The sequence below is a fragment of the Rattus norvegicus genome, chromosome 8 (genome assembly GCF_036323735.1).
Source record: "Rattus norvegicus strain BN/NHsdMcwi chromosome 8, GRCr8, whole genome shotgun sequence".
Taxonomy (NCBI): Eukaryota; Metazoa; Chordata; class Mammalia; order Rodentia; family Muridae; genus Rattus; species Rattus norvegicus.
In genome coordinates this window covers 62,592,813-62,619,277 of record NC_086026.1, presented here as the reverse complement: position 1 = coordinate 62,619,277, position 26,465 = coordinate 62,592,813, and the positions used below count along the sequence as shown (strand labels likewise).

At 43.9% G+C, this 26,465-nt stretch overlaps 1 protein-coding gene across 1 annotated transcript in view; it reads right to left on the bottom strand.

Moving 5' to 3' along the window:
• Positions 1 to 24,162, bottom strand: part of Exph5 (exophilin 5) — a 76,460-nt gene extending 52,298 nt beyond the window's left edge. Inside the window, exon 1 of the mRNA NM_001427285.1 lies at positions 23,897 to 24,162. Coding sequence (NP_001414214.1) covers positions 23,897 to 24,015 — 119 coding nt within the window. The 5' untranslated portion in view covers positions 24,016 to 24,162. The remainder of the gene's footprint in view (positions 1 to 23,896) is intronic.
• Positions 24,163 to 26,465: the final 2,303 nt, after the last annotated feature.

The window sequence follows — 26,465 nt, the reverse complement described above, 5'->3', positions numbered from 1 at the left end:
CTTTCTCTTCTACCTCCTCTTCCTCTTCTTCCTTCTTTTCTTTTCCTCCTATTCCTCCTTCTTTTCCTCCTTTTTTCTTCTTCCTTCTCCTTCTCTTCCTCTTCTCCTTTCCTCCTCCTCCTCCCCTCCTCCTCCTCTTCCTTCTCCTCCTCCTCCTCCTGCTCTTTCTTCTAGAATAAAGTAATATCTGGCCCAGAAGAAAATATCTGAGCCACCTGATTGTCCCAACCTTTTGTTTTGGTTTGTTTCAAATCATTCTGCGGCTGCTGAGATGGCTCAACAGCTAAAGGCACTCGTCATCAAGACTTAGGACTTGAGTTCCATCCCTGGAACTTACATGGTTAAAGTAGAGAACAGGCTCCTGCAAGTTTTCCTCTGACCTCCACACATGTCGTGGCATATACACAAACATCCCTCAAAATAATAAAAATATGATAGCAATTTAAAAAAAATAATTGTTCTATCTATTCTCTTTATCAACATCACAAAACATAGCCTAGCCACAGAATTAATGCAGTCAGGAGGATCTGCCTAAGACTAAAGGCTACCATAGGCAGTCCAAGGTGTGTTGGGAAACATCGGTACAGAAGTGGGATGATTGCTATGCTGTACTGTTATGCTGTGAGTTACAGGATCCCAAATTTTTGACATTCCTGAACTTAATGAACCATACTAGCAAGTTGTGCTTCACTCAAGAGCTAAACCGGAGCAAGAACGCCATGCAGCTGATACACTCCACTCTGGTGAGCGACATCAGTTTAAGCATGCCACACCATGTCTTGAAACCATGACAATTAAAACTAGCTAAAGCGATAAGAGGCTGAGAGAAACACAAGGAGCAGCATTGAGCTGTACCACATAGAGACGGCAATGCTACTTAAGGGGCAGAGACAGATGGTGTGAGAAGGAAACCAGTCATGGAAATGGGTGCAAACAAGGAGAAGCAGAGGAGAAACTCTGAACCCCAGACCTGGGACTCTCACCTCACTGACTGGTGCCAGAGACAGCACTGTCAACTTTAAGTTCCTGAGGGCTGGCTGCACAGGGGCCCAGGCTGTCTCCTCACTTCCCATTGTAAGGTAAACAATGGGCCACCTACCACTTATGGGAAACCTCGTTCCTTGTCACCTAAACTTGACAAGTAAATCACCCAGCCATAAGCAACACATAAGGAGAGAGGTCATGGCAGCGCTGCTGATCTTAGTTCAGTAACTTTTGAAAGGATCACAGGAGGTAAAACAAAAGATGCTTTTCTGATTATATTGTTTCCCTACTTGCTTAATGTGCTACTTTTGTGCTAAAAAAAAGTTCTCACACTGTAAATACTGCAGTATATCTACAATTCCATTTAGCATTATAGTTAAGAACATTGTTAAACTGTGTCAATATTCTACCATTACATCTGTCTTATAGTCAGATACATGAGTCATTTTTTAATTTTTCACAGCTACGATGTTGACATGATCATAGTTTAAAACTGGTTTTGTGCACATTTCTCATGATTTTCTCAGAATAACTTTCTTTGAAGTAGATGTGGCAAGTCAAAGAAGGGACTTATTTTAGTTGCTTATGAAACACATCATCAAATTACTGTGGAGAAAGATTATATCAAGTCTGTCTCCATGCAAGGGCCCTTTTCCCATCTTAGTTATCATTGTCCCATTTTAAAAATTAATTCGTGTGGGTGTTTTGCTTGCATGTATATCTGTGCACTTGTGTATTTAGTACCCACAGAGACCAGAGATCAGATTCTCTGAACTGGAGCTACAGACAGTTGTGAGCGGCCACATGGGTACTGGGAACCGAAGTCCTCTGCAAGAACAGCAAATGCTCTTAAATCCTCTCTAGCCCACCAGCTGTTACACTCTTTTAATTTTTGCTTATCAGATAAACCCAAAGACAGAGTTTGTCTGTCCTTCGGTATTGCCTTATCAAAGAGTTGAACATTATTTCGAGAGCTCTTGGGTCTGAGTCTTCCTTCAGCCGTCTATTCAAGAGTCTCTGTTATGGCGCCTCTGTTCAAGACCTATGCTTGCTATTTTAATCCAAGTGCCATTGATAATATTGGTCCTTTGATGTTCCAGATAAAGCACCAAGAGAACACACAGTGGGGTTGGCAACACCGGATATTTGCTGAGTAGTTCGTGGGTGGGTCCAAGTATCCATGCCCTAGCCCTGGAGCATGTCACAGACCCGTGCTGAATGTCACATCCGGTCCGCTTACTTTTTATGTTTCTTTGCCTCTTCCTGTTCAGGCTCCTCTGCTAAGTATGAAGGAAGGCTTCGTGTGGTCCAGCTCTGCAGACGATACTATCAGATACTCTCACCAAACAAGATGGCCATCTCTTTCCAGCTCGTTGTCCCAGACTAGTGTGGGAGTAACTGTCTGAGCTGCATCGAGGTGCTGGGGCACTCATGGGCCCGGCACTAATCCCTTTGTTACTTGGACTGATCAAATAACTTCTGTCTCGTTTTTTTCTCCTCACCTCTGGGACTCCAGTCTTTGTACCCAGCCCCGCTTTTACTTATCTGAACTTGTTTACCCTTCCTCTCATTTAAACCCTGTTTGCCAACCATTCTAAAGACTTCGTCATGCCCTCTGGGCTACCTTCCAAGTTTCTCTTTTTGCTTGCGATGCCCTTTTTATGAATTCCTTTGTTCCATGACCTGACTCAGTGCTGGCACCTAGCTAAAGTTTTTAAAAATGTCTTTTTGACTAGGGAGAAAAGCCACTTCAACCATAACAAGCTTTAATATTTGTAACGATGGTATGAAGACACTGAGAAATTTAGTATCTATTGGTGGAACCTGCCGTGCATAATAGAAAGCCGAGACTCTTGGTTTAGGGTCACAAAGGAAGGTAGGATTCACTCTTGCTAATACAAAGATGACTCTTTCAAGACAGAACCGGTCTTACTGGGGTTTGAACTCGGTTAGAAAAAGCATCTGAAGCTGCCTGTGGTTGCCAGCTGTGATGCTCATTCACAGTGATTGGAAGAAAGTATTTTAGTGGCTGTAGGTAAAGGCTGCCATCCCCACAGAGAGCAGTTGAAGTGGAAGAAAAGAAAGGGGAGATGGTTTGGGATTGATTTGCTTTGTTTGTGACAGGATGTCTATAGTTTTCATTTTGCTAGCCCTGCTTCCAAAAGCTGTCCAAACGTGTCATTATCTATTAATATTTTCACAAGTTATTAGGCTATACATAAGATTTCTCCAAACTCTTAAATTTTCTTGGCTACTTAATGAGGTACTAAAGAAGGTTCAACAGAAAGGTCATGGAAAACTTCTGGAGACTTCTAATGTAGGGGAGTAGCAGGGACAAGTTTTCTTCTTGTGCCCTGTCAACCACTCACTCATAGGAAATCGTCAGCATTCTGCGAAATTGCTTTCTAGAGCAACTGATTCAACAGAAAGCCAGAAATTGGAGGAAGATGCTACAAAACCTTTAACATATGCGAAGTTTGTCAGAGGTTATTGAATTTCTTTTCTATTTAAAATTTACAGAGTTGAAACATAAAATGAAACAATCCATTCATTCTTTATGTGTCAGCTGGTTGAAAATTATTGAACATTTAGTAATAGTTACTGAAGGTGGGTGGAGTGCAGGGAAGCTGAGAGGAGAGAGAGTCAGGTAGAGCAGAGGCTCTGGAGAGGAGGAGACAGCAGTTCACACAGAACAATCATGAAGTCTTCCGTTTAGGGTTTCAGTTTCTGATAAGAACATGACTAGTTTTTTCTGAAGATTACATATTCCAACTATGAACTAAAATTGGGTAAGTGTGATATTCCATTCAGTGGAAGAGCAACGAGCCATAATTAGTAATCATTTTCTCCAGCCACATTCTATATATCCACACCGGAGCTGAGCCCGCACGGCCAGCCGCTTTGCAGATCCTTTTCTTATAAACTTAGTTCCTATCTGTGGCTCTCTGTGTCCCAGGCCCTACATCACCACAGTCTGTCCTACTTGCCAGTCACATCGGTCCAGTAGTATATACATTGTCAAAGGGCAGAGCATCATCAGACTTTTACAAGTAGCCTGGGATATGCAGTGAGCTCTAGGACAGCCTGGGTTACAGAATGAGACAAGGAAACAAACAAGGAAAAATTACTTAAAATTTTATGGTCTGTCTTCCAAATACAGTATACATTTCTTGGACCCTGGATTTTGCGTTAACAATATTAGGTTTCATACCTTATATAAATATAGGTCCTCAAAATATTTATCAAGGACCTCATATTTTAATAGGAGTAAAAATGCCGCTCATCCTGACTCCATAAAACACTGGGGCTAAGTTAAGCAAACGCGCATGCTAAGAACTTGAAGTAGGCATCTCTTCACCATGTCTGCTGGACCTCGTTCTTAGACGTGTTGCTTTGACCCCTCACGTGTGCATTTAATACGTTTGAGCTAAGTCTCGAGTCACAGCCTGAGTGCTCTGGGGCTTTCACACGGATGAATAGCAGTTTACCTGTCTGCTGCTGGTGCCCACACAGACTGACCGCTTTGCCTCTCTCTTCAGTGACTCTGTGTGAGTTTCGAAAGTGAAATCCATATAGTGCTCCATGCCAGGGAGCAGGGTGTACTGAAGTGGGGGGGTCTCCCACTCTCTGGAAATGAACTGCACTTCTGTCCATCCTATCTGTAAAGGGACGGAGAAAGCTGCTCAAGCGGAAGCTTGTTGCTTATTAGGGAGGGCAAGGGGCTGGAATAAAGAGTCCTGGGCGTTTTGGCTTGTTTTATATGGAAGGAGGGGAGCTCTGTCAATTAGTTGGTCTTAATTAGTTTTGGTTAGAGAGAAATAAGTTTCTGACTGAAGTCCAAAGACAAAGGGGAGGAAATGAAGAGACCTGTGTCTTCCTCCGACTGGCTGGCCACCCACTGTTTGACAGGCTGTTCACCACAGCTGGTACTTGTGATAGCTTCCGTCCCTTCTCTACTGTTGGGTGTCTGCTTTCCGCTTCTTCCTCTCAAGTCCTTCACCAGGCCATCTGGAACTGGGGAACAGTTCCAGGCTTCCTTGCCAGATATGGGTTCCTTCCACTGCCTGGATATGGGTTCACTCTTACCCTCATCTCCAGGCCTAGTCACAGGTCTGAGACCGGATCTTAACTGCCAAGAAGTGATATTTCAGAGAGATAACCTTTGGAATACAGTTCTCTTGGCCATTCTTAGACTCAAGTGTGCAGTCTATTTGGACTAAACATTCAATGTAAACAGTGAGCTGGACACCAAAACTTTGTCAAAGCCCCAAACCTTCGATTATCCATGTAGTGGTTTGAATAGGTTTGGCTTCCATAGACTCATGTGTTTGAGGGAATGGTACTATCAGGAGGTGTGGCCTTGTTAGAATAAGTGTGTCACTGTGGGGATGGGCTTAGAAGTCTCCTGTGCCTAAGCTCTGCCTAATATGGAGCCAGAGCTGCCTCCTGGCTGCCTACAGGAGACAGGCTTCTTGCTGCCTTCGGATCAAGATGTGGAAATCTCAGCTCCTCCAGCACCATGTCTGCCTGCACACTGCTATGCTTCCCGCCACGATGATCATGGACTGAACCTCTGAACCTGTAAGCCAGCCCCAATTAAATTTTTTGCCTTTATGAGTTGCCTTGGTCATGGTGTCTCTTCACAGCAATGGAACCCTAACTAAGACAATGCATGATCTTTTTCTGTCCTCCTTAGCCAGTGAAACACCAAGTCCTGCGATTTGAGCTTCTAATATTTCTTGAATCTCTCCTCTTCATTCAGTTCCTAACCAAGACTTCTATCCATTTTATGTTGCTATAGCAGAGTGCTTTATTTCTCATACTTTTTGCGGCTGGGAAGTCCAAGTGCAGGGCATCAGCTTCTAGCAGGGACCCTTGTGCCATGTCATCCCATGGTAGAGGGCAAAAGAGCATGAGAGAGCATTCAAAACAAAGAAGGGTGTGTGAGATAAGGACCATGTATCCCAGGCTGACATCAACTTCTGTGTTACCAAGGATGACCTTGAGTTACTGGGTTTCACACATCTATCTTCTGATAATGAGCATTATGTGTGCTGTTCTCTCTCTCTCTCTCTCTCTCTCTCTCTCTCTCTCTCTCTCTCTCTCTCTCTCTCTCCCTCTCTGTCATGTGCCTGGGTTTTGTGGTGCTGGGATGGGATGGAACCCAGGGCTTCAAGCACTCTCCCCACTGAGCTCCCATGCCCCAAACTTGCTTTTCTACTCCATTTCTCTCGCTCCTGCAATGATGACAGTCTATTTAGATGAACATAACCCTTATGACCCAGTCACCTCTACAGGGTTCCACCTCCCAGCATTACAGCACTGACACATAAATTCCTGACACAGGAACTTTAGAAGGCATTAAACTTTTATACAGAAAATTTCTTAATCCAGGCGTGACGCAGTGCTAACTACCCACAAGGAAAGGCCGACTTCACTACTCTGCTGTTCTGACTGTGTCCGGGCTCCCCCTCACCTTCTGCTTTATCAAGCCCAGGGTTTGGCCTGGCACAGGGGCCTCCCATGATCCTCCTCTGTGTCCTAACTCTCATGGTTGCCTCTTACTTCGTATCCTGGTGGTCTGGCCTGTGAATTCTGGCTGCATCTCACTGTGGTTTTCCACAAAGCCTAGTCTTGCCAACATTACACATTGTATGTCCAGGACCCTTTCCACCTCTACCCAGCCCTCAGCTCTCTCCAGACTCAGCCCAATCATCATCTCCTCCAGTGCGGTATTCAATGACATCAGGGCTCCTAGACATAACTGCCTCATCATTTACCACATAGGAGTGAGTATGGTTGGCCCTCACCATTCCTGGGTTCTACACCCAGGGATACAAAAACCATCAATTAACAATATTTGAAAAATAAATTTTTAAATATGTATGAAACTCAGATGCTTTTTAGTCATTATTCTCTAGAGAGTAGAGTATAATGATTTTCATAGCATTTAAATCGGGTTAAATATTATTATAAGTATCCAAAGAGGACTTACAGTGGTAGAGTGGCCACATATTGTAGATAAATGCTTATGTACATCATTTTATTTTTGTTTTTTTTAAGGATTTATTTATTTATTTTATGAATATGGGCACACTGTCGCTGATCCCATTAGATGTGGTTGCTGGGAATTGAACTCAGCACCACTGGAAAGCAATTAGTGCTCTTAACCACTAAGCCACCTCTCCAGCCCCACATCATTTTAAATAGGGGACTTCACACTGGTTGCTCTTCCAGAGGTCCTGAGTTCAATTTCCAGCAATGACATAGCGGCTTACAACCATCTGTAATGGGATCTGATGCCCTCTTCTGATGTGTCTGAGGACAGCTACAGTGTACTCATATACATAAATAGGGGACTTCAGTATCTGTGGATTTTGACATCTGACGGTAGGTGCTGGCACCAATCCCCCATGGTAGGTAGGTGCTGGCACCAATCCCCTATGGTAGGTAGGTGCTGGCATCAGTCCCCCATGGATATTGATTGCTGACTATATGGCACTTAAATCCTCACCAGGTTGAAAGATTTTAGAGGGGATTTTTGTATCTTTGCAACTCGGCCCAGCAAGGGCTCAGATAGACCTACCACAGAGTAAATGCTTGCTGCTACAGTGCTGCTAAATTCCGATGCACATCCATCCCGTGGTGCTGTCATGAAAGAGAGGGACAGAGCTCCCCAACCTGTCCTTGGTGCACTGAAGCACTAACAGGAGGAACCTGAACCCTGAATCTGTGACAGGTTCCAAAGATAATTGCTGTAACAACCAGATAGAGGTGCTAGTCAAACTTGTCAGCTCTGAAAGGAAGTGAAGTTGTAATGCTGATGGCTGCCTGAATTACACTCCCAAACTCCTGCTTCCCAGGAAGAAAATATCCAAGGTAAAGAAGTAGCCAGGCTCTGGGTCACCTCCTGACCTGACCTACTTATGGAGGTACAGTGTTCATGTGAGGGGACTGTGACCAGTGGGTGCCTGCAGTACCAAAGAAGTGGAGCCGAAGTGAGCAGGAGACAAAAGACATTGGTACCACTTGTGTCATAAAACCATCCCCGGGATTCAGATGACAGCTCCATCAGTAGCATGCTTGCCTTACACCCATGAGGAACCAAATTTGACTCCCCAGAACCCATCTTTTAAAAGCCAGACACAGTGGCACACACTGGTAATCTTGGTCCTGGGGAGGCAGAGACAGTCTACTCAGATCCCAGCCAGCAAGAGACTGTCTCAAAACCAAGCAAATGACTCCTGAGAAACAGTTCCTTATCCTCGTTAGTCTCTGACCTTCAATAAAACACACACACACACACACACACACACACACACACACAAAGAGAGAGAGAGAGAGAGAGAGAGAGAGAGAGAGAGAGAGAGAGAGAGAAAGGAGAAACACAAATGAAAATCATCTCTATTTTGAAGGGTCATTGATTGTTTGGAAATTGTAGTATTTATAATACTTACAAATTGGTTTTTAGATATGTGGAAATTGTTTTAATAAAAACTTACATGGGCTAGGGAGATAGTTCAGCTAGAAAAGCATTTTCCATGCAGGCAGCGAGGCCAGAGTTTGACTTCCCAGAACGCAGGCAAATGCCAGGCAGGCATGGCATCCCCAGTGACCCCAGTGCTTGGAGGATAGAGGCAGGAACCCCCAAAGCAACCTGGCCAGCCAGTCTAGCTAAGTGGACAAGCTCCAGGCTCACTGAAAAACATAAGGTGGAAAGCAATTGGTGAAAGTTTCTGATGTCGACTTCTGACCTCCACAAAAATGCATCCACACATGCACACACATGTACACACAATACATTCATGGATTGGATTATCCCAGAGGACTCCCCTCAGAAAACTCAGCAGCATAGAAAACGTGTTAAATGTCAACATATGAGAAAGTAAGAAGAACGCTGGGGTGGTGATGTGCAGAGAGCTAGAAGTGGACCTCAGCAGAACCTGGAGAAGGTGGCTTTGAAGGAAGAGACAGCTTGGAGGGGATATGTTACTCATAAATGTTTAAAGGTATCTGCCTGGATGGCAGAGGCTAGGTAATTAAACAGCTGTGGATAGACATGACCTAATTTATTGGCCTTTCCAGTTACCTTCTCTGGAGCCAGTGCTGTATCTGTAGTTAAGACTGAACAGGGGTTGGGGATTTAGCTCAGTGGTAGAGCGCTTGCCTAGGAAGCGCAAGGCCCTGGGTTCAGTCCCCAGCTCCGAAAAAAAGAACCAAAAAAAAAAAAAAAAAAAAAGACTGAACAGTGGTGAGTGGGTAGGGAGACTGCCTGATGACATTGAAGGGGTAGCCATATTCTTGCTTACACACTTCCCAGTGGAGAACAGGGCCATTTCCAACCACTTCCCATGCATATAGGAGTTTTTCTTTTTATACATCAAGGACTAAAGTGCCAACAGCTACTCAGGGACAACTCTTAGCAAGCAGAGATCTTGCCTCTTAGTCTTACAGAGGAACTTCTAAATTGTATAGCCTTGTCTTCCAAATGGCTCTACAAATGTCTTTGAAGACTCTGGAAGTAAATGAACTTCATAAGCCCAGGAAGCTCCTAAAACTTACAAGACAGCAAGTTGCCTCCCTAAGGTTATATAAACAGTAACCACTACCCAAGAAAGGAGACTGACCTCTTGCGAAGCGAGCCATTCGGAGGTTCTGGGGATCACTCGTTCTGGTGTGAGCTTCTCAGTGTTGCAGCTGCCTTCAGAAACCCACACTCTGTAGCTAATCCCTCACCCCTAGTCCTGCTAACTCCCCAGTCTGCTAAGCTCAACCTTGCTGGGGTTATTTATTTGACATTTGCTAGTGCTTTAATTAGGATGAATAGATATTCATCCACCCCAGGAAAAGGCACAACGTAAGTGCAAGCTCAAGTACAGACATTACAATCCCGCTAACAAGTTAAAACGACCTCCACATATATAAATATATACTCAGTTTTTACATCTTCATGGCATTCGGGAGAAGAGAGCCACAGGATACAATGGCAGCCGTGTAAGAAATAGGTACTGAGCTCAAACTTTCAACAGTCAAGGTGAAGAACGACCACACCCTGTAGTGGGGCTTAAGGAAGTCAGTTCTTAAGGCCAGAACCTAAGCAGCTTGTGGCCATTCCAGCCTCTGTGTGTACAGCAGCCTGAGCTCAGGAGGAAGGGGATCTGTGAGATAAAAACAGTGAAAGCAAAAGGTGATTCTTCCAGTTGCCTGACTAAGCGGCTTTTGGGGCAGAAGGTAACTTTGATCCTGTCAGGAAACTTTAAAATGAAAAAATACCAAACACCAATTTCACTATGTTGCATTAGGCACAGCCCTTTCAACAGGTCCATGGCAGGACCCCAGACTTTTTCCTCCCTAGAACAGGATTTCCTGAAATATTACCAGTCTCTCAAACTCACACAAAGGAGTGGAGTGTAGGAAAGACCGGACAGATGAAGTACATGAACCAAGTGACCGGGGACCTGTCAGATCCCTCAGTATACATTAGTGTCACCTGAGGAGCTTTCAAAAGGATGCTCCACATACCTGGATGCACCGTAAATCTGATCAGTGCTCCATGGTCAATAGGTCACAGGCCCAGGGGGTTAGCTACTGCTGTAACGGTAATTTGCTAAATGGACATGTTAGAAACTGCCTTCTAAATATGTATGGCTATAATCAAAGATTAGTGCTGCCCTCAACCCTGGCCAGGGAGGCCTTTACTGCCGTGTGCCGTAGCACGGATTAACAAAGAGCTGAGAATAAGCAAGTGCACAGCCACACAATGACACGTGCATCACCCCCTCAAAGGCTAACGGAACACTGCCGAAACGGGGAAGCAAGTGTAAGAGTATGGGAAAATGTGCTGTGAATACTACCTTACAGACACAACATGTCTGCTGAACTGACAGGCACACTGCCGCTGTGGTTATCTGCATAAGACTTGCACAAGATCAAACCGACAAGATCAGTCAACGCTCCAGCAGGCGGTGCTACCTAGACTCAGTGGGTGCTGGGGTGGGGGCGGGGGCATTCATGTGGGAGGGGCCCGTGTTGGCATGTGTCCAGGAGGAGGTGGCGTGGGGGGTGGATAGAATATCTTGTATACGTGAATAAAATCGCCAAAGGATAAAGGACGCTGCAGACAGCAGTGTCTGAGAGAAAGGCACATTCGGCACCTAGGAGCAGGCTGAGCCTCGGCACACTAAGGACAGGAGGAAGGGTCTGGGAAGCAGGCTTCCCAGCTCAGGTGCTGGAATGTGTGTTTCATGGGACGCATGGGCTGCCTATAGTTCCACCTCTTTCTATCCCTATCCCTTTGTCTTTGTGCTCCCTGGTGGTCTATAATCAAACCCTCTATTTCTTGTAAATGTGTTTGATGCTTGTGTGGAGCTGTTCCTAATAGAAGCCCAGCCCATGCGGCGTACTGGGTCCTTGAAGCTTCCAGTAGGCTTCTTGGAGCCCTAGCCTCCCTGATAAAAATTTACATTCAAGACTCTGAGGCTTCCTCATGAACTCAAATTCACATCCATGGCAAATAGGGACTGAGCAGGGACCTGAATCCTAGAACCTCAGATATTAAATAAGGAAGAAAAGGAGAGAGAGAGAGAGAGAGAGAGAGAGAGAGAGAGAGAGAGAGAGAGAATCCTGAGGTTGGTAGTTTTGAGAGTTTCGTAAATCATTTTCACTTCAGCCACAGCTAACCACAGCTGAAGACACGTCATCACAGATGTGAACCATACTCAGCAGACGTGTTGATGGTCTTGGAACAGACACACAGAGGAGGAGTTGTGTGTACGTGGAGAAGGCAGGTGAGTCTCGTGCCCACCACAGCGGCACTGCATCATTTCAGCTGAACCCAGTGGTCTGCAGTGTCTGCTTAGACAGCCCAACACGAAGCTTCATACAGGGGGTACCTCAGAGTGGGTGCCTGTCCTCGCTTAGGGCAGCCTATCGTGGGTGTAAGTAACGGGCTTGGTTATGTCCCTCACCCAGAATCTGAGCCAAGGAGGATCAGCCAGTCAGAAGATACTCAGAGTCAAAGGCACCCTGGGAAGAGTGGGCATGGGCTCTGAGCAGCCTGTGCCTGGAAGTCTCCCAGTTTCAAGTCCTTCAGTTTTCAGTTTCAGCCCCAAGAACCTCCAGTACCTAAGGTACCCCGAGTCTACGCTCAAAGACGATGACTTTCGAATGTCTGACAGTACCTGGTCACAGTCCCTTTCTGGGAATGGAATGCTCCTCCCAGAAGGGAGCAAGGCAGGGAGCAGGTAGGGGAAGCCACAATAGGATAGGAATCTCCCAAAGCGCAGAGTGTAAAGAAAGAACAAAGGGCAAAGGATGGGACAGCCATGGCAGGGAAAGAGGGATAGACACACTACTGGGAGTGGACACCTGCAGGCTACACTTCCCAGGCTTTCATAACCTGCCCCTCTGCTTCCTACTGTAATCCTGCAGGAACCGGTGGGTTTGGAGGAAAGAGGAAAGTCAAAGGTTTGCTCCCTTTCCTCAATTGACTTACTATGGAGAACTTCTGCAAATGACCCTGCCATCTTCAAACCCCTGATCACACACGCCATAGTTCCTGCTTCTCTTGAAGGAGCTAGAGGCTTGGAGAACACCAGCAAGTCCCCTTTTTGTCTCTAAACAGTGAGTTTTAGACGGGCTCTCATTATTAAATATTGGGGATTTTGCAAGCTGATTGTTTATAACTATTGCTAGCTTGAACTTGGCCAACACAAGAAAACCTACATTCAATGGTCTTTTCCTTCCCACTACTTGAGAAGAACTGCTTTCCAGAATGCTATGGCTTCTGCAGCTTCTGCGCTACAGGCTCCTTGCACTGCCCTCCTCTGGCTGGCCATCACTGTCCCTCATTTGTTTTGCTGGTTCTCTCTGTGGATACATGGCCAATTCACTGTGCTCCATTCTACCTGACACACAGAATACCTTCTGTTTTTCAGCTGGATTCCAACTGACTCCTAGAGGAGGAACTGGAATAAGCCAGAGATATCCAGAAGGTGCCTCTAATTTGGATATAAAGTATAGGAAAAGGGGAGGTGCAGGAAAAGGGTCTCCTGGGAGCAAAGGCAGGGACAGCAAACATGCACACTGCTAAAACACTAAGGGTAGGAAACTGTTTTGACTAGAGGAGCTGTGGTTCTGAGACTGTATGGCAACTCCCCTATCTGGGTTTGATACCCTCCTCCCGCCCCCCGCATCTTACCGGAAGATGGAGGACTGAGAAAGGGCTCTAGGGAGCTAAAAGGTATGAAGAGACCCCAGGCATGGTGGCACATGCCTGTAACCCCAGGTTTGGGAGGCAGAGTCAGGAGAATCAAACAGGCCTTCGAGGCCAGCATTAGCCTCATAATTAGTTCAAGGCTAGCCTAGGCTAAATGAGGCCTTATTTCAATGAAATAACATGATGTATAAGGAAGACAGCATAGAGAGAAACATCTCAGGGGTGACTCAGTAAAGTGCCAAGGGAAAAGAATAGCTCACTCCAATGCCCTGCCCAGTGAAACATCCCCCAGGAACCAGGGCGAAAGACACTGGCAAAAGAAGTGAGGCAGCATTTGTCATCAGCAGGCTATCTGCATAGATGCCAGGAGCCCAGGAATAAAGAGCAAACGCACACATGAGCACTCCTATCTGTATAAAGTACTATGAAAATCATGAGGGAATTAAAAAAAAACCTAACACCAAATGCAATGCAATGCTATAAAATATGACGGTTTTAATGCATTGTTCAGAGAATATTGATAAGAAAATGCATGCACATACTGAGTAAAGACACAGTTCCCTTTTATAGTTTTGACCCATGGGCTGGGAGTGAATCTCGAACAACACTTAGCAGTGTAGGGCAAAGCCATCTGGCTGACCTTCAATCTGGACGGATGGATAGGTGGGTGGATGGGTACGGAGATGTAGTTAGATGCTAGGTTGTTAAATCAATAGGTACAAACTCACAGACAGAAGGAACTATGAAATAAATTAATATTTTAATGAGCTCCATAAAGTATATTTGAATGCTAAAAGCAAAAATCATACCATCACTTGATAGGATTTCCACTATACATAGTTCTAATACATCAAGCAAACACCACGTAAAACAGACATAAGGGGGTAAACTGACCTCTGTAATAGTGATTTCCTACATTTCATGTTAAATAGTGATTTATAAGTTACCTGTGAAAAGATGTGTGTGTGTGTGTGTGTGTGTGTGTGTGTGTGTGTATTACTAGAACAACCACCAAAACATATAAACACATAAACAGCAAAATCTTCAGTAAACAAATTTGAAAAAAATGCTTAAAGCAGCTGTAAGGGGGCAGTGAGAAACTCAGCTACAGAGGCACTTGACACCTGAGGGCATGAGTTTGATCCTTGGGAACCGAGTGGTAAAGGGAGAGAACCACCTCAGTCAAATCGTCCTCTGACCTCCACATTGTGTGCTATGGCCCATGTGCATACCCTTCTCCACATAATAAATATGTTAAATAAGTAATAATTAATAATTTTAAATATTAAAATAATAAAGAAATATTTAAATAGTTTAATGTTGCAGGCAGGAGAGTATAAAAATAATGAAGAGGAAACAGCATGGTGGACCTAAATAAGTGCACCCACATCGTGATAGAAGTTGCATGTCAAAAAGATGACGCTATTAAGGTAGCCTGTCAGAAACACGATACAAGAATCTCGTACACATCAATATGAAAATAGAAGCGAAATGGACTTATTTCTTTGAAACCATCAACTACACAACTTATGCAGGGTAACCTGTCTGGAAAAGCCGGGTATCATTAAAGAAATTGAATTTATTATTTAAAACTTACAGAAAACAAAACTCTAGTACCAGGGCCTTTTACCAACTGTTTACAGAAGAAGCTACACCACCCCTCACAGGAACAGAAGAGAATCTGTAACACAGCGAGACTTACTCAACGTTTAAACAGACAAAACCCAGAAGCATGGCATAGCGGCTCATCGGCAATCCCAATGCTCGGATGACAAGTCAAGAGGACCAGGAGTTTCAGGCCAGCCTGGGCTACAACATATGAGGATAGATTGGGCGATACATAAGACTGTCTCAAAAACAAAGCAAAGCGACAAGAGACATATATTAGTTTATCAGTATCTTTCACCAATCCAGACGCCAAAACCTCTAAGGAAACATTATCAAACCACATTTTAACTATGGCCAATGGGGTGCCTTGAGAGTGTGCCTGAGTGCTGGCCTGGTGGTAAGAAAGCCCTGCAATAAAGTGTCAATAAAGAAACTGTGTGGCTGCACATGGGTTATGACCCTACAGTTCTGGAGGTCAAGGTCAAAGTAGGACAAGGTCCTGCTTCCTCCAAAGGACCATCCCCCGTCCTGACCATTCATTCCTTGTTTAACTATAATGGCAGTCTGCACATGGCTTTCTCTTATGCCTGCCCCTTGTGTCCAGATTATTCTAAATGAGGATATCAGCCTCATTACAGTAGGATGCACCTCAGTGATCCCCTTTTCAGTCAACTATCTATGTAATAGTCCTCTCTCCAAGGCCACACTGAGAAACCCAGGTCAGACCAGCGTACGTTTTAAAAAAAGTTCATTCTGCAATAGCAATGTTGATTTGGTATTTTAGAAGTGGTTTCTGTAAACACTGTATCAGGTGTAAAGATGCAAAACCACATGAGCGCATTAAGTGGTGTCTCTAAAGCATTTGATCAAAAGCCTTAGCAGCAAGAAATTAAATCAGAGCATCCATCAGAAAATCATTAAGCAATACCACACGTAACACCAGAAGACTGGCAGTTCTGAGTCAAGGCAAGGATGTGTACCTTTTCAGCCCTGTTCAATGCCATGTTGGAAGTGTGTGTGTGTGTGTGTGTGTGTGTGTGTGTGTGTGTGTGTGTGTGCCCGCGCATAATACTCTAGAACAGGCATTACAGACAGTTGTGAGCTGCAATGTGGGTGCTGGGAACTGGACCGAGCTCCTCTGGAAGAGCAGCCAGTGAATGCTCTTAACTGATGAGCCATCTCTCCAGCTCCATGTTGGAAGTTTTAACTAACATTAGGCAAGAAGGATGAAAGACATACCTGCCAGACAAGAGGAAATAAAACCACCTCTACATGAGTTTAGCAGAGTGTTGGGACACAAGATCCTCATTGTTGTACTAATAACATGAGGTAAATCTAAAACTCTGACACAGAAAAGTAAAGGAACTAAATAACAGGCAAATAGTTATTTTTCTAATTTTTTAAAAAAAGATTTTATGTATACACCGTCACTGTCTTCAGACACTCCAGAAGGGGGCATCAGATCTCATTACAGATGGTTGTGAGTCACCATGTGGTTGCTGGGAATTGAGCTCTGGAACTCTGAAAGCACTGAGTGCTCTTAACCACTGAGCCGTCTCTCCAGCCCCTATTTTTATAATTTTGATGTTAAGATTTACTATAAATTCATGGGAACCAAACACATGTAGTATTTATTGAGGAAATAGCATATAGACAATAAAGTAGGACAGAGTCAAGAAACACATCCCAAAATATACTTTTATATAGGCAAAGAAGCAAGTCAGTGAAGGAGGAATTTCTTTCTAAGAAATACACTGGGATAACTGGGCATCCATAGCTAGGAAAGAAGATAGGGCCCAAACTAAACTGCATACTATGCATGAAAATATTTATCCAAGACATAAAACTCAAAAGAAAAGCCCTTTAAAGAGTAGGGGAAAAATTCTGTGCTCTTGCGTTTGGCAGAGAGCTCTCAGACTGTTACCAAAAGCATAATTCACAAGAGAAACCTTTGTATATCGGATGTCATAAAAATGACTTTGTTGTTGTTCTACAAAGATACTATGAGGGGAGCTACATCTGAGAGAAAATGCTTGTAAAAGTGTATTACACCACGATAGTGTCCAGAATACATAAAGAAAAAAAAAACCACAACAGTAAGAAAACAAACAATTCAATTAAAAATATGCAGAAATTTAAAGAGACATCAAAGAGGATACATGGAAGGTGGACAACCACATGAACGTGTTTATTATTAGTCATTAGGAAATGCAAAATAGAATATGATAATATCACATGCTTATAAAATAGGGTAAAATAAAAATAGTGAAAACATTTAATAATCAATATTAGACTTCCCAGAACTGTTCAGAACTGTGAACATAAACTTCTTGTGCTTATAGATTATCTATACTGTACTATTTTATTATAGTAGCCTGAGTAACTAAGACAAAACTCTCATATTCTACTAATAGGAATACAATATATTACAGCCATTAGGGAAAATAACTTTGCAAATACTATTTGAATTCAAAAACAGACTCTGGCAAGAACGTTCCTTATAAACACTTATGTTCATACAATAGTGTGTATAAATGTTTGTAGGACTTCTATTCAAGGTCACCCAAATCTGGAAATAATCTAAAATGTTCCTCAGTGGGTGAAGTAATCACCTATGGTACATGTATGCAGTGGAGTAGTACTCAGCCCTGCAAAGGAACGGATTCCTGGTGTATACAACAACTGGCGACATCTGTATGGCACCTTTCTGAGTTGAGGAAGACACTCTCAAGGGTTATAGACTCCGTTTTCATGTAAATAATAAACATAGATTTAAAAGTAAACCCAGCGTGATGAGGGATGGGAGAGTAGCAGCCAGAGTAGGTCACATGCCTCCGTTAGTCTTTTCCCATCCCCCTATTCCTTCAACTACTGTTGAGTGTGCTTTCTAAAAGCTAAATTAAGGCAAAGTCAATGCTAATATTAAAAAAAAAAATCACAATCGTCTTTTGGCGGTGGGGTCTTTGGTCACAACAGCCCTCCAATTCTTCCACCATTAGAAGCCTAACACAGGGCTTGGGGAAGCAGACAACTATGATGTGCTAATTGACTGAAGTACAGCCTTTAAAGCAGGGCCACTGGCAGTGTCAACAAGGAAAGATTCTGGAAGGCAGGAGTGGGAGGAGATGAGCTGTGCTTCTCAAATTCACAGCCTGGGCAGCAACTGACTGCACACGCACTCGCGTGTGTGACTGCGGTAGATTTCTCCCCTGGGTGTGGAAGGCACAGTCTCACCATCACCACCCCTGCAGAGAGTAAAAAGGGAAACAGGCTCATACTGACCTAGCCTGACTGCCCCCCCCCCATGCCTTGACGTTCATTTCTTGGTTTTTAAGATCATCTGTGGGAATGAGAAAATATTTTTAGACTAGCCTCAATCTGACTTTCTGTTTCCATGTGGTTGCCCACATCTCTCTCCCCCTTACTTTGTATTCTTTACACGGTGGTTCCATTGGTGTAGCTAGGCATGGACTGACTACCAAGTGTCCAACTCCACCCAAAATAATCCTTGACCACCAGGAATCAACACTTCTCCATAATACTACAGAGACAGTGACAAGGGCAGACAGGTTACTAGACATTCCTTTAAAAGAAAGTATTTACAGCCTGCGAGCAGAGCTCATGTCTCCCATCCTAGCACCCAGGAGTCTCAGACAGGAGGATGGCCAAAAGTTCAAGGCTAGCCTAAGTAAGCAATGTAGTGTGTTCCCAGCTAGTCTCAAAAAGAAACACGGCTGGGAAAATGGCTCAGTGGCTACAAGCCGTTCAAGTAAGGACGGCACCCACAGAGAGGCCAGACTGTGTGCTCAGCAGGCAGGCACTGCCATGGAAATGAGAGGCAGAGAGAGCAGTGCTTGCAGCTAGCCTGGGCTGTCCCACAGCAGGAATGACAAGGGAGACCTCAAAAGCAAGATAGAAGTGCAAAGAGTTGTGACGTGACTTCCACATTCCCACTGCGGAGGGCATACACCCATACGCATATACTACATGTAAAGTAAATAAACAGATAATAAATAATAAAATAATAAATAATTAATAAAAATACATTAAGGCAAAAATAATCAAAGTCTGCATTGCTTTATTACCGAAACAAAGCAATTAGTTTTTAAAGAACCTGTAACTGTAACAAATTAAATAGTAACGAGAAGGTTAACCTCCCATTAAATATTATTCCTAAGAGGAAACGCTTTCTTTTTTTTCCCCCCAGAGCTGGGGACTGAACCCAGGGCCTTTCGCTGGCTAGGAAAGCACTCTACCACTGAGCTAAATCCCCAACCCCAAGGAAACCCTTTCAACAGTTAGGAGTATAGCCCTGTGAAATGCATGCATATATACGGTCAGCAAGAAGGCTCAGCTAGAAATCACACGTGCCCCCAAGCCTGACAGTCCGAGTTCGAGTTCGAGCTCCTGGAGAGAACCAACTCCTTCAAGTTGTTGCCTGACTTTCATGTAAGTACTAGGATGAGGGCACACACAACCCACGCACACAAGTGCACACACGAATACACACACCACACCACACATGTAGACAAACAATTGTAAAAAAATTAAATGAATATAGGGACAGAGATAGCTCATTGAGTAAAGGTGTCTGCCCACAAGTCTGACCACTGGAGTTTGATCTCTAAGACCAACATGGTGGACTGAGAAACAACTTCTGTGCATTTCCTCTAACTTCCACACATGTACTGTAGCATGCACATGCTACCACCACCACCAACACCACCACAAATAAATAAATAAATAAATAAATAAATAAATAAATAAATAAATAAATGTAAGATACTGATTTTAAATGCACAATATGCATTTTAATGTGTATGTATGTTTTTATAAATAAGTGGATATACATGCTGAAGTTAACTGTTTTCCTTAATCCCTCCTCTGCCTATCTATTTATCTGTCTATGTATGTATGTATGTATGTATGTATGTATGTATGTATGTATGTATGTATCTATCTATCTATCTATCTATCGGCAAGGTCTCTCACTGAACCTGGATCCTTGGAGGTATTATTAGCGAGGTGTGCCTTGCCTGTGGAAATCAGAAGGAGGTGTCAGATACCCTGAAACTGGAGTAACCTATGTCTGTGAGCCACCATGTGGATGTAAGGAAGTGAACTCAGATCTTCTTCAGAAAAAGCCAGTGCTCATTACTGAATCAACTCTCCAGCCCCTACTGTTAGCTTTATAAAAATAAAGATTTCTGCTTGGCCAGATTTAGGATGAAAATAAAAGCAACCACATAAAAGTCCATGCAGATGTAAATATGTAGAGATAAATGTGTATACATTCAATGTGGGAAAGAGAAAAGTTTTTTAGAGCCAAATTGATCTTGGCTCACATTAGATTCGTATGTTGTGAACTATAATACCCTGGGCAAGTTTCTTGACCATGTTAAATGTCATAATACTTGACCCAAGAAATTGCTGTGACTACTGCTCAATGTTGACAGGCAAAATAATTTTAAGATAGATTAGATTTGAATTCTGCTTCTACTACTTACCAAGACAGTCAACTTTTATATGTAGTTTCCTTCTCTGTGAAATGGAAACTAAAAGGTGCCTAGCACGCTCCTTGGGATATTCATCTACTCTGTACAGCACGTTTAGGACAATGATCAGTATACAGTAGGTGCCTAGTAAATGTTAGCTGTTATTATTAGGACAGTAACTACCATAGCTATATAAGAGGTAGTACCTAATAAAGGCTGCCCCAGCGATCTCCTCTTAGGTAAGCCTCCTACTAACACATGTCTAGGAAGTGGATAACTGGGTCAAAGGCCAGGTGTATGCAAATTGTGCTCTTGATCACTGTGAGGTTTAGCATTGGCTGGACAGATGGCTCAGCAGTCAAGAATGCACATTGCCTTTGCAGAGAACCCAACCGTGGTTCCCAGCACCCACGTCAGGTCACTTACAACCACCCATAACTCCATCTCTGGAGGATTGCATCCCCTCTTTTGGTTTCTATGGGTACCTGCAGTCACATGCAAATGCCCACACAAAAATATGTATATACAGACAATTAAAAATAATAAAAACAAACCTTTTAGGGGAAGTTTGAAATCTACTTAAGTCACTAACAACATGCATGCCAAGGGCATCTCAAAATTAATTTTCCATTATTATTGTGACTCAACATTGCCCCATTTTTTGTTTACTGCTTACCTATATTCAAGTGTGATTGATTTTTTGCCTATTTACCAACTTGAATCTTGGTGATTAAAATTTGAATGAACTTCTTATGGGTTAGAAACATTATTATATTAAATGTAAATCCTCCCCTAAAAACTGAAGGCAAAGAGGTTGAGTACTGATGAAGATCAGGAGACGTCCCTGTCCCTACATGATTAAGAACTCTTGGGGAGTTCTGTCTCCTACATTAGGACTTCAACTATTCCTACGGCACTCACATTGACATTGTTGGCCCCATGTAATAGTCACCTTTTTTTCTAACATAGGAATTGTTTTTAGTTGTCTTGTTGATATTTCAATTCTATCATAAATATAGTTTATCATATCTCTCAGCTACCTCGCCAAGTGCCTTTATCTAGTAGTGCCTTACTGTCTTACCCAAGGGAGCCCTACTTCAAGAAGCTGGTTCTAAGGAGCTACATAGGCCCTAGCATCTCCCAGAAAGGCCCTTTGAACTGTTTCTGAAGTTACAGTCTGGGATTGCATAAGTCATGCACCGTGAGATTTTATTTGGAAAATATAATGATCATACTTTACAAGATAATGAGCGGAAGAGGCAGCTGGCTCGTGTGCTACCCTGGGCCATTTCTGCAAGCCAGTGTCAGCGTCAGAGATGAATGAACACAGTCCTGAAGCAGGGGGGCAATCCTGGGAAGATGTGGGTATTCAACGGTGGGAGCCAGGAAGTAACCAAGAAAACGAAGGAGCCAGGGTCGTTACTTTGGCCATTTGGTCCAGTCACCCACTTTCCCTAAAGTGCTTTTACGCACCAGGGGGTGAGGTTTTAAACTGGATGATTACTTTAGTAGTTTATCAGTTATAATATTTGCTTTTGCTTTGGCAATGTGGCTCTTCTTCGAGTGCTTCATTCAGGACACGAGCACCATGAACTCACAAGATGTGCTCTAGTCTTCCTGACACCTAAGCTTTCACCATTTGCCATGTGTGCATAGACCCAAGACACAATTCGAGGTTGTATCTTGACATCACTGGATAGAAAAAGGCAGCTGTGGCAGACGCTTATAACCCAGAGCTGTGAGGTAAAGGGCAGGAGAACTGCTGGGGACTGTTGGCCACCAGTCTGCCTAGCTCAAGGAATGTTTCAAAGGAATAAGACAGAGAAGGATAGAGTAAGGCGCTAGCTGTCTTCCTTTGGCTTCCATGACTGTCCACATGCATACACATGTGTATATATTTCACACACATGCACCACACACATACAATATATACACAATAGTAAAAGCATAAAGAGGTCCTCTATACCCTTTATCTATTTTCCTTCAGTTGTCATATTTTATGTAAGTCTAATACAGTACAGAAGAAATTCCCTTGAAGGAATTTAAAATAAGTCGTATCACTGTTTCTAAGACTGCAGCTTGTATAAATACCGTGTGCCAACAGATTGTACATTGGAGCTACTTATTCACTTTACACCCCAATATCAGCCCTCCTCTCCAAGCTCTTCCCACAACCACCCCCTTCTTCTCTGAGAAGGGGTCACCCCCGAACCCCCAAAGCACATCCATTCTCACTGAGGACTATAATTTTAAAAGGTTCAAGTTGATCCCTAAGTGTGAGCCCTCCTCCCTCTCACTGTTTCCTAATTCTGCCCTGCTGTCCCCTCATACATAATGGCCACCTTTACAGGACAAGGAACATCCTATTCTGAGCACTACAGTTTGGGAGCGTCAGAGTTGCATATGCTTTGAAGTCAGCCGTAGGTTTTCTATGTTCATCTTTGAATGGGTGGGGACACCCTGTGTGGCCAATGTGCATATGTACCGGCACTCACAGGTGAGGGTGAACCCAGTGCTTTCGGAGTGAGCGGCTTTTTATGTGATTGGAGGGGACTGAGCCTGAGTTTAAAAAGCGGAGTGTGATGAACTCTCCATTCTCAAACTTTAACCGCCATTGCCCCCGCCCTCCCGAGAGAGTCATATAGGAGAAAGAGCGAAGGGGGGAGGTTTGTGTCTGGTGCCTTCTGTCTCTGCAAAGACTAAGAGGGTCCCATAATTGGAAGTTTGTCCTTGGAAGGGTTTCTTTAGGGGTGAGGGAGGGAAGGGTGGAGGTGGGAGGGACTGATTGGAATTGGGAACCAGAATGACTTCAAGGCAGCTCTCTAAACTCCAGCTTATGCCATGCACTGTGGGCTGCGTGATATCTTGGATTTCCTCCCACACTTCACTGCAGAAGATTTGAATAGGTCTGTGGGCCCGTGCTCCGGCAGGGGAAAAAAAAGTCAACTTATGCTCCCAAGAATTACTTCTGGACTCAATTTGCTAGTTTTTTATTCCTCCATTCCTCTCTCACCTACAACATTGCATTTATTAATAAGGCCATTGGCTAGATCCCGTAGAAACTCCTCCTTACAGCACCACACCACAGCCAACCCCACGTTGTCTTAAGTCCATTCACACACAGGACCTCTGGCAAGTTCCCGATCTCTCTCGGGCCCTGGGCCTCTCTGGCTTGGAGGGAGCTGCTGCCAAGATCCAGTTCTAGGGAGTGCCGTACAAAAACTCACGTGCCCAAAAAATGGTCCGACCTTATCCCGAGTAGCCTATGACGTACCGGAGCCTGAACCCCTCCCAGCAGAGGTTAGCCCAGGTGTCCTGAACAGCGGGGACCACGCACAGAGAAATGCAAAGAAGAAGCTACTTTCTCCCACCTCCCTGCGGAGTTCTGGACTCGCCGCCAAACTCGCTGGGGATGGAGAGCCTGGAGAGAGGCCCCAGGAGGCATCTGGAAACCCAGAGGAACTACGTAGGCTCCCTTTTCCCACCCCAAGCAGCACCTGCACAGGGTCCCAGCAGGTGTCCCTCGGTTCCCTGGGAAACTAACAAGATGCAGGCCCAGCCCAAGAGGAGGAGTTCGGAGTTCGCTTCGTACCTGATCCTGTCCTTCTCTGCCCTCCGGAGTTCCTCATTTCTTTCCAGTACCTGGAGGATCTTCCTGGCTTCTTCCTCGTTTAGGAAACTAAAATCAAACCCTTGAGGAACTTTCTTCATTTTCTCTCCCGTGTGCGAGCTATGTGTACTTAAGCTCCTTGGCGCCTCCTGTTACAAAGCCATTTTTCAAGATAATAAAGACTAGTTTTCCCCGAACTTGATCCCATAGCCCATAATAGCTCCGCGCCTTTGAAAAGCTTAAACCACAAACCTCGGGACCAGCCCACACATACAGGGCTCCTTTTGACAACACCTTAATGACATGTTTCTCTCAACTTGTCCAACCGAGATGCAAAGTGAGTGACTAAATGCAGACAAGGAGCCAATCGCGTTTGGGGGGCGGGGCGGGCTTTGCAGCTTCTCTTCCCCTCTCCCTTCCCACTCTCTATGTGACTTGTTAAGCAAACAAGCCTACATAATTCTGTCTCTAAGAGAGGCTTACCCTTAAGTGTTAACCCCAAAGTATTTGCTTGGCTGTTGCTGTTTGCGGGAAGAATTTGGCTTGGCTGGAAGAAAGACTGAGAAGGAAAAAGATTCACGACTAATCCTGTCAAAGATCGAGAACAGGAAAACTGGTAGGAGCTTTCGAGTCCGTAGAAGTGTTACCTTATTTAAAAGACCAGGGAAGCCTAAACTCACTTTGTCTCAGAGGGACTCACAGAAGGGCTGGCATTAGGCTACCCTTGGAAATGAATTATTTGCCAAACTTGCCATCTCCCTCCCACACACAGTCCCATTGTCTCATAGAAAGTCGCTCTCAGACATTGAAAAGCCGACAAACAAAAAGCCCCACTTACAGCATTTTAGAAGGCAAATCACAATCCTGTGCAACCACAGAAAGTGCTTTTTTCCTAGAAAGCCAATTATTCCACGACATAATAAAGTCAGGTATTTCCAAAGATTTAAAAACGATGAATGTCTTTCCAGAAAACTTGCTTTCTACATAAAAACAATTTGTCTGATGGACACACGTGCCCTAAGACCCTTCATTTAGTTCTTCCTGATGTGATTATGATGGCCACTGGTATTTACGAGGTATGTCCACAAATACCACCTTTTCATGGTAAATAAAGGGAAAACGGTCAAAACCATAAAGTAAAACATGGCTGCTTTTGCCTCTGGTCCCTTGTCTTATCTTAATTACCATTCATGGCATGTCTGAAGAGACAGCCTTTGAAATAACTTTTTGTGGGTGTCTATTATCTGCAAGAAGTGGGGATCCACTCTACATGTCAGTATTGAACTACACAGAATGCCTTCATAGATTGTCGCCATGTTAATGATGGCAGTTTGGAAGTCTGTCATGTACACACTGTTCAGTTATTCTTTTTTTTACATTTTTAAAATATTTATTTTATTTGTATAAGTGCACTGTAGCTGTCTTCAGACACACCAGAAGAGGGTGTCGGATCCCATTACAGATGGCTGCCAGCCACCATGTGGTTACTGGGAATTGAACTCAGGACCTCTGGAAGAGCAGCCAGTGCTCTTAACCTCTAAGCCATCTCTCCAGCCTTTATCCTCCATTTCTTTATTCTTGCACGTTCCTTTATGAGGTATACAGACTGACTTTCTCTGACTTTAGTGGAGAACTGGACTGCAGCTAACCTATTCTGGAACCTGTTCCATGAAGTCATTGTATACACACTAAATAGCATAGTCCTTTTCTCGTAATCCAGTGAGGGGCTTAGCATGGATAGAGATATAATTACTTAATAAAAAGAAGTCTCTGGGCTTGAAAACTGCTTTGGAAGTTAAAAGTACTTGCCATTCTTACAGAGCCTGGCTCCAGTTCCCAGTCCCCATGTTGGGAAGCTCATAACCAATTGCAATCCCAGCCTCAGGGGCATCCGATGCCTCTGATTTCCTTGGGCACCTGTACTCATGTACACACACCCATACATTTATTAAAAATAATGAAAGTATAAAAGTGCCATGGAGTAGACAAAAGAAATTAGGTATAGCTAAGTGGGTCAGTGAAGTTTGGGATGAAGTATGAAGAAGAAGATTTGAGCAAGAAGAAAACAGCGGGAGGTGGGAGAAGACACATGAGTCTATGCTAGGCAAGGAGAACAGCAGTGGGCTAGATCACAGAAAAGCGCCGTTGGGGTCTTCCCATATCCGTTTGGTTCCTTTGATCAGTGGCCATGATGAGCACAAATTTGAAGCTAAAAAGTACAGAGGCATATACGAGAACTAGTAGGTACTTGATCTGCTTGGCTAAAATATAATTTATTTCATTTTATCTATTGTTTATTATCTATCTATCTATCTATCTATCTATCTATCTATTTATCTATCATCTACCTATGTACCTACCTACCTATTACCTACCTATTTTTGAGACAAGGTTTTATGTAGCCCTAGGTGGTCTCAAAATCCTTGTAGCTGATGTTTGTAGCCAAGCATGGCCCCCTAAATGTCTGAAGCTCCTGTCTCTGCTCTATGAGTCCTGGGATTGTAGGCCTGCACCACCACACTCACCCTAGAGCATACATTTCCAATGCCTG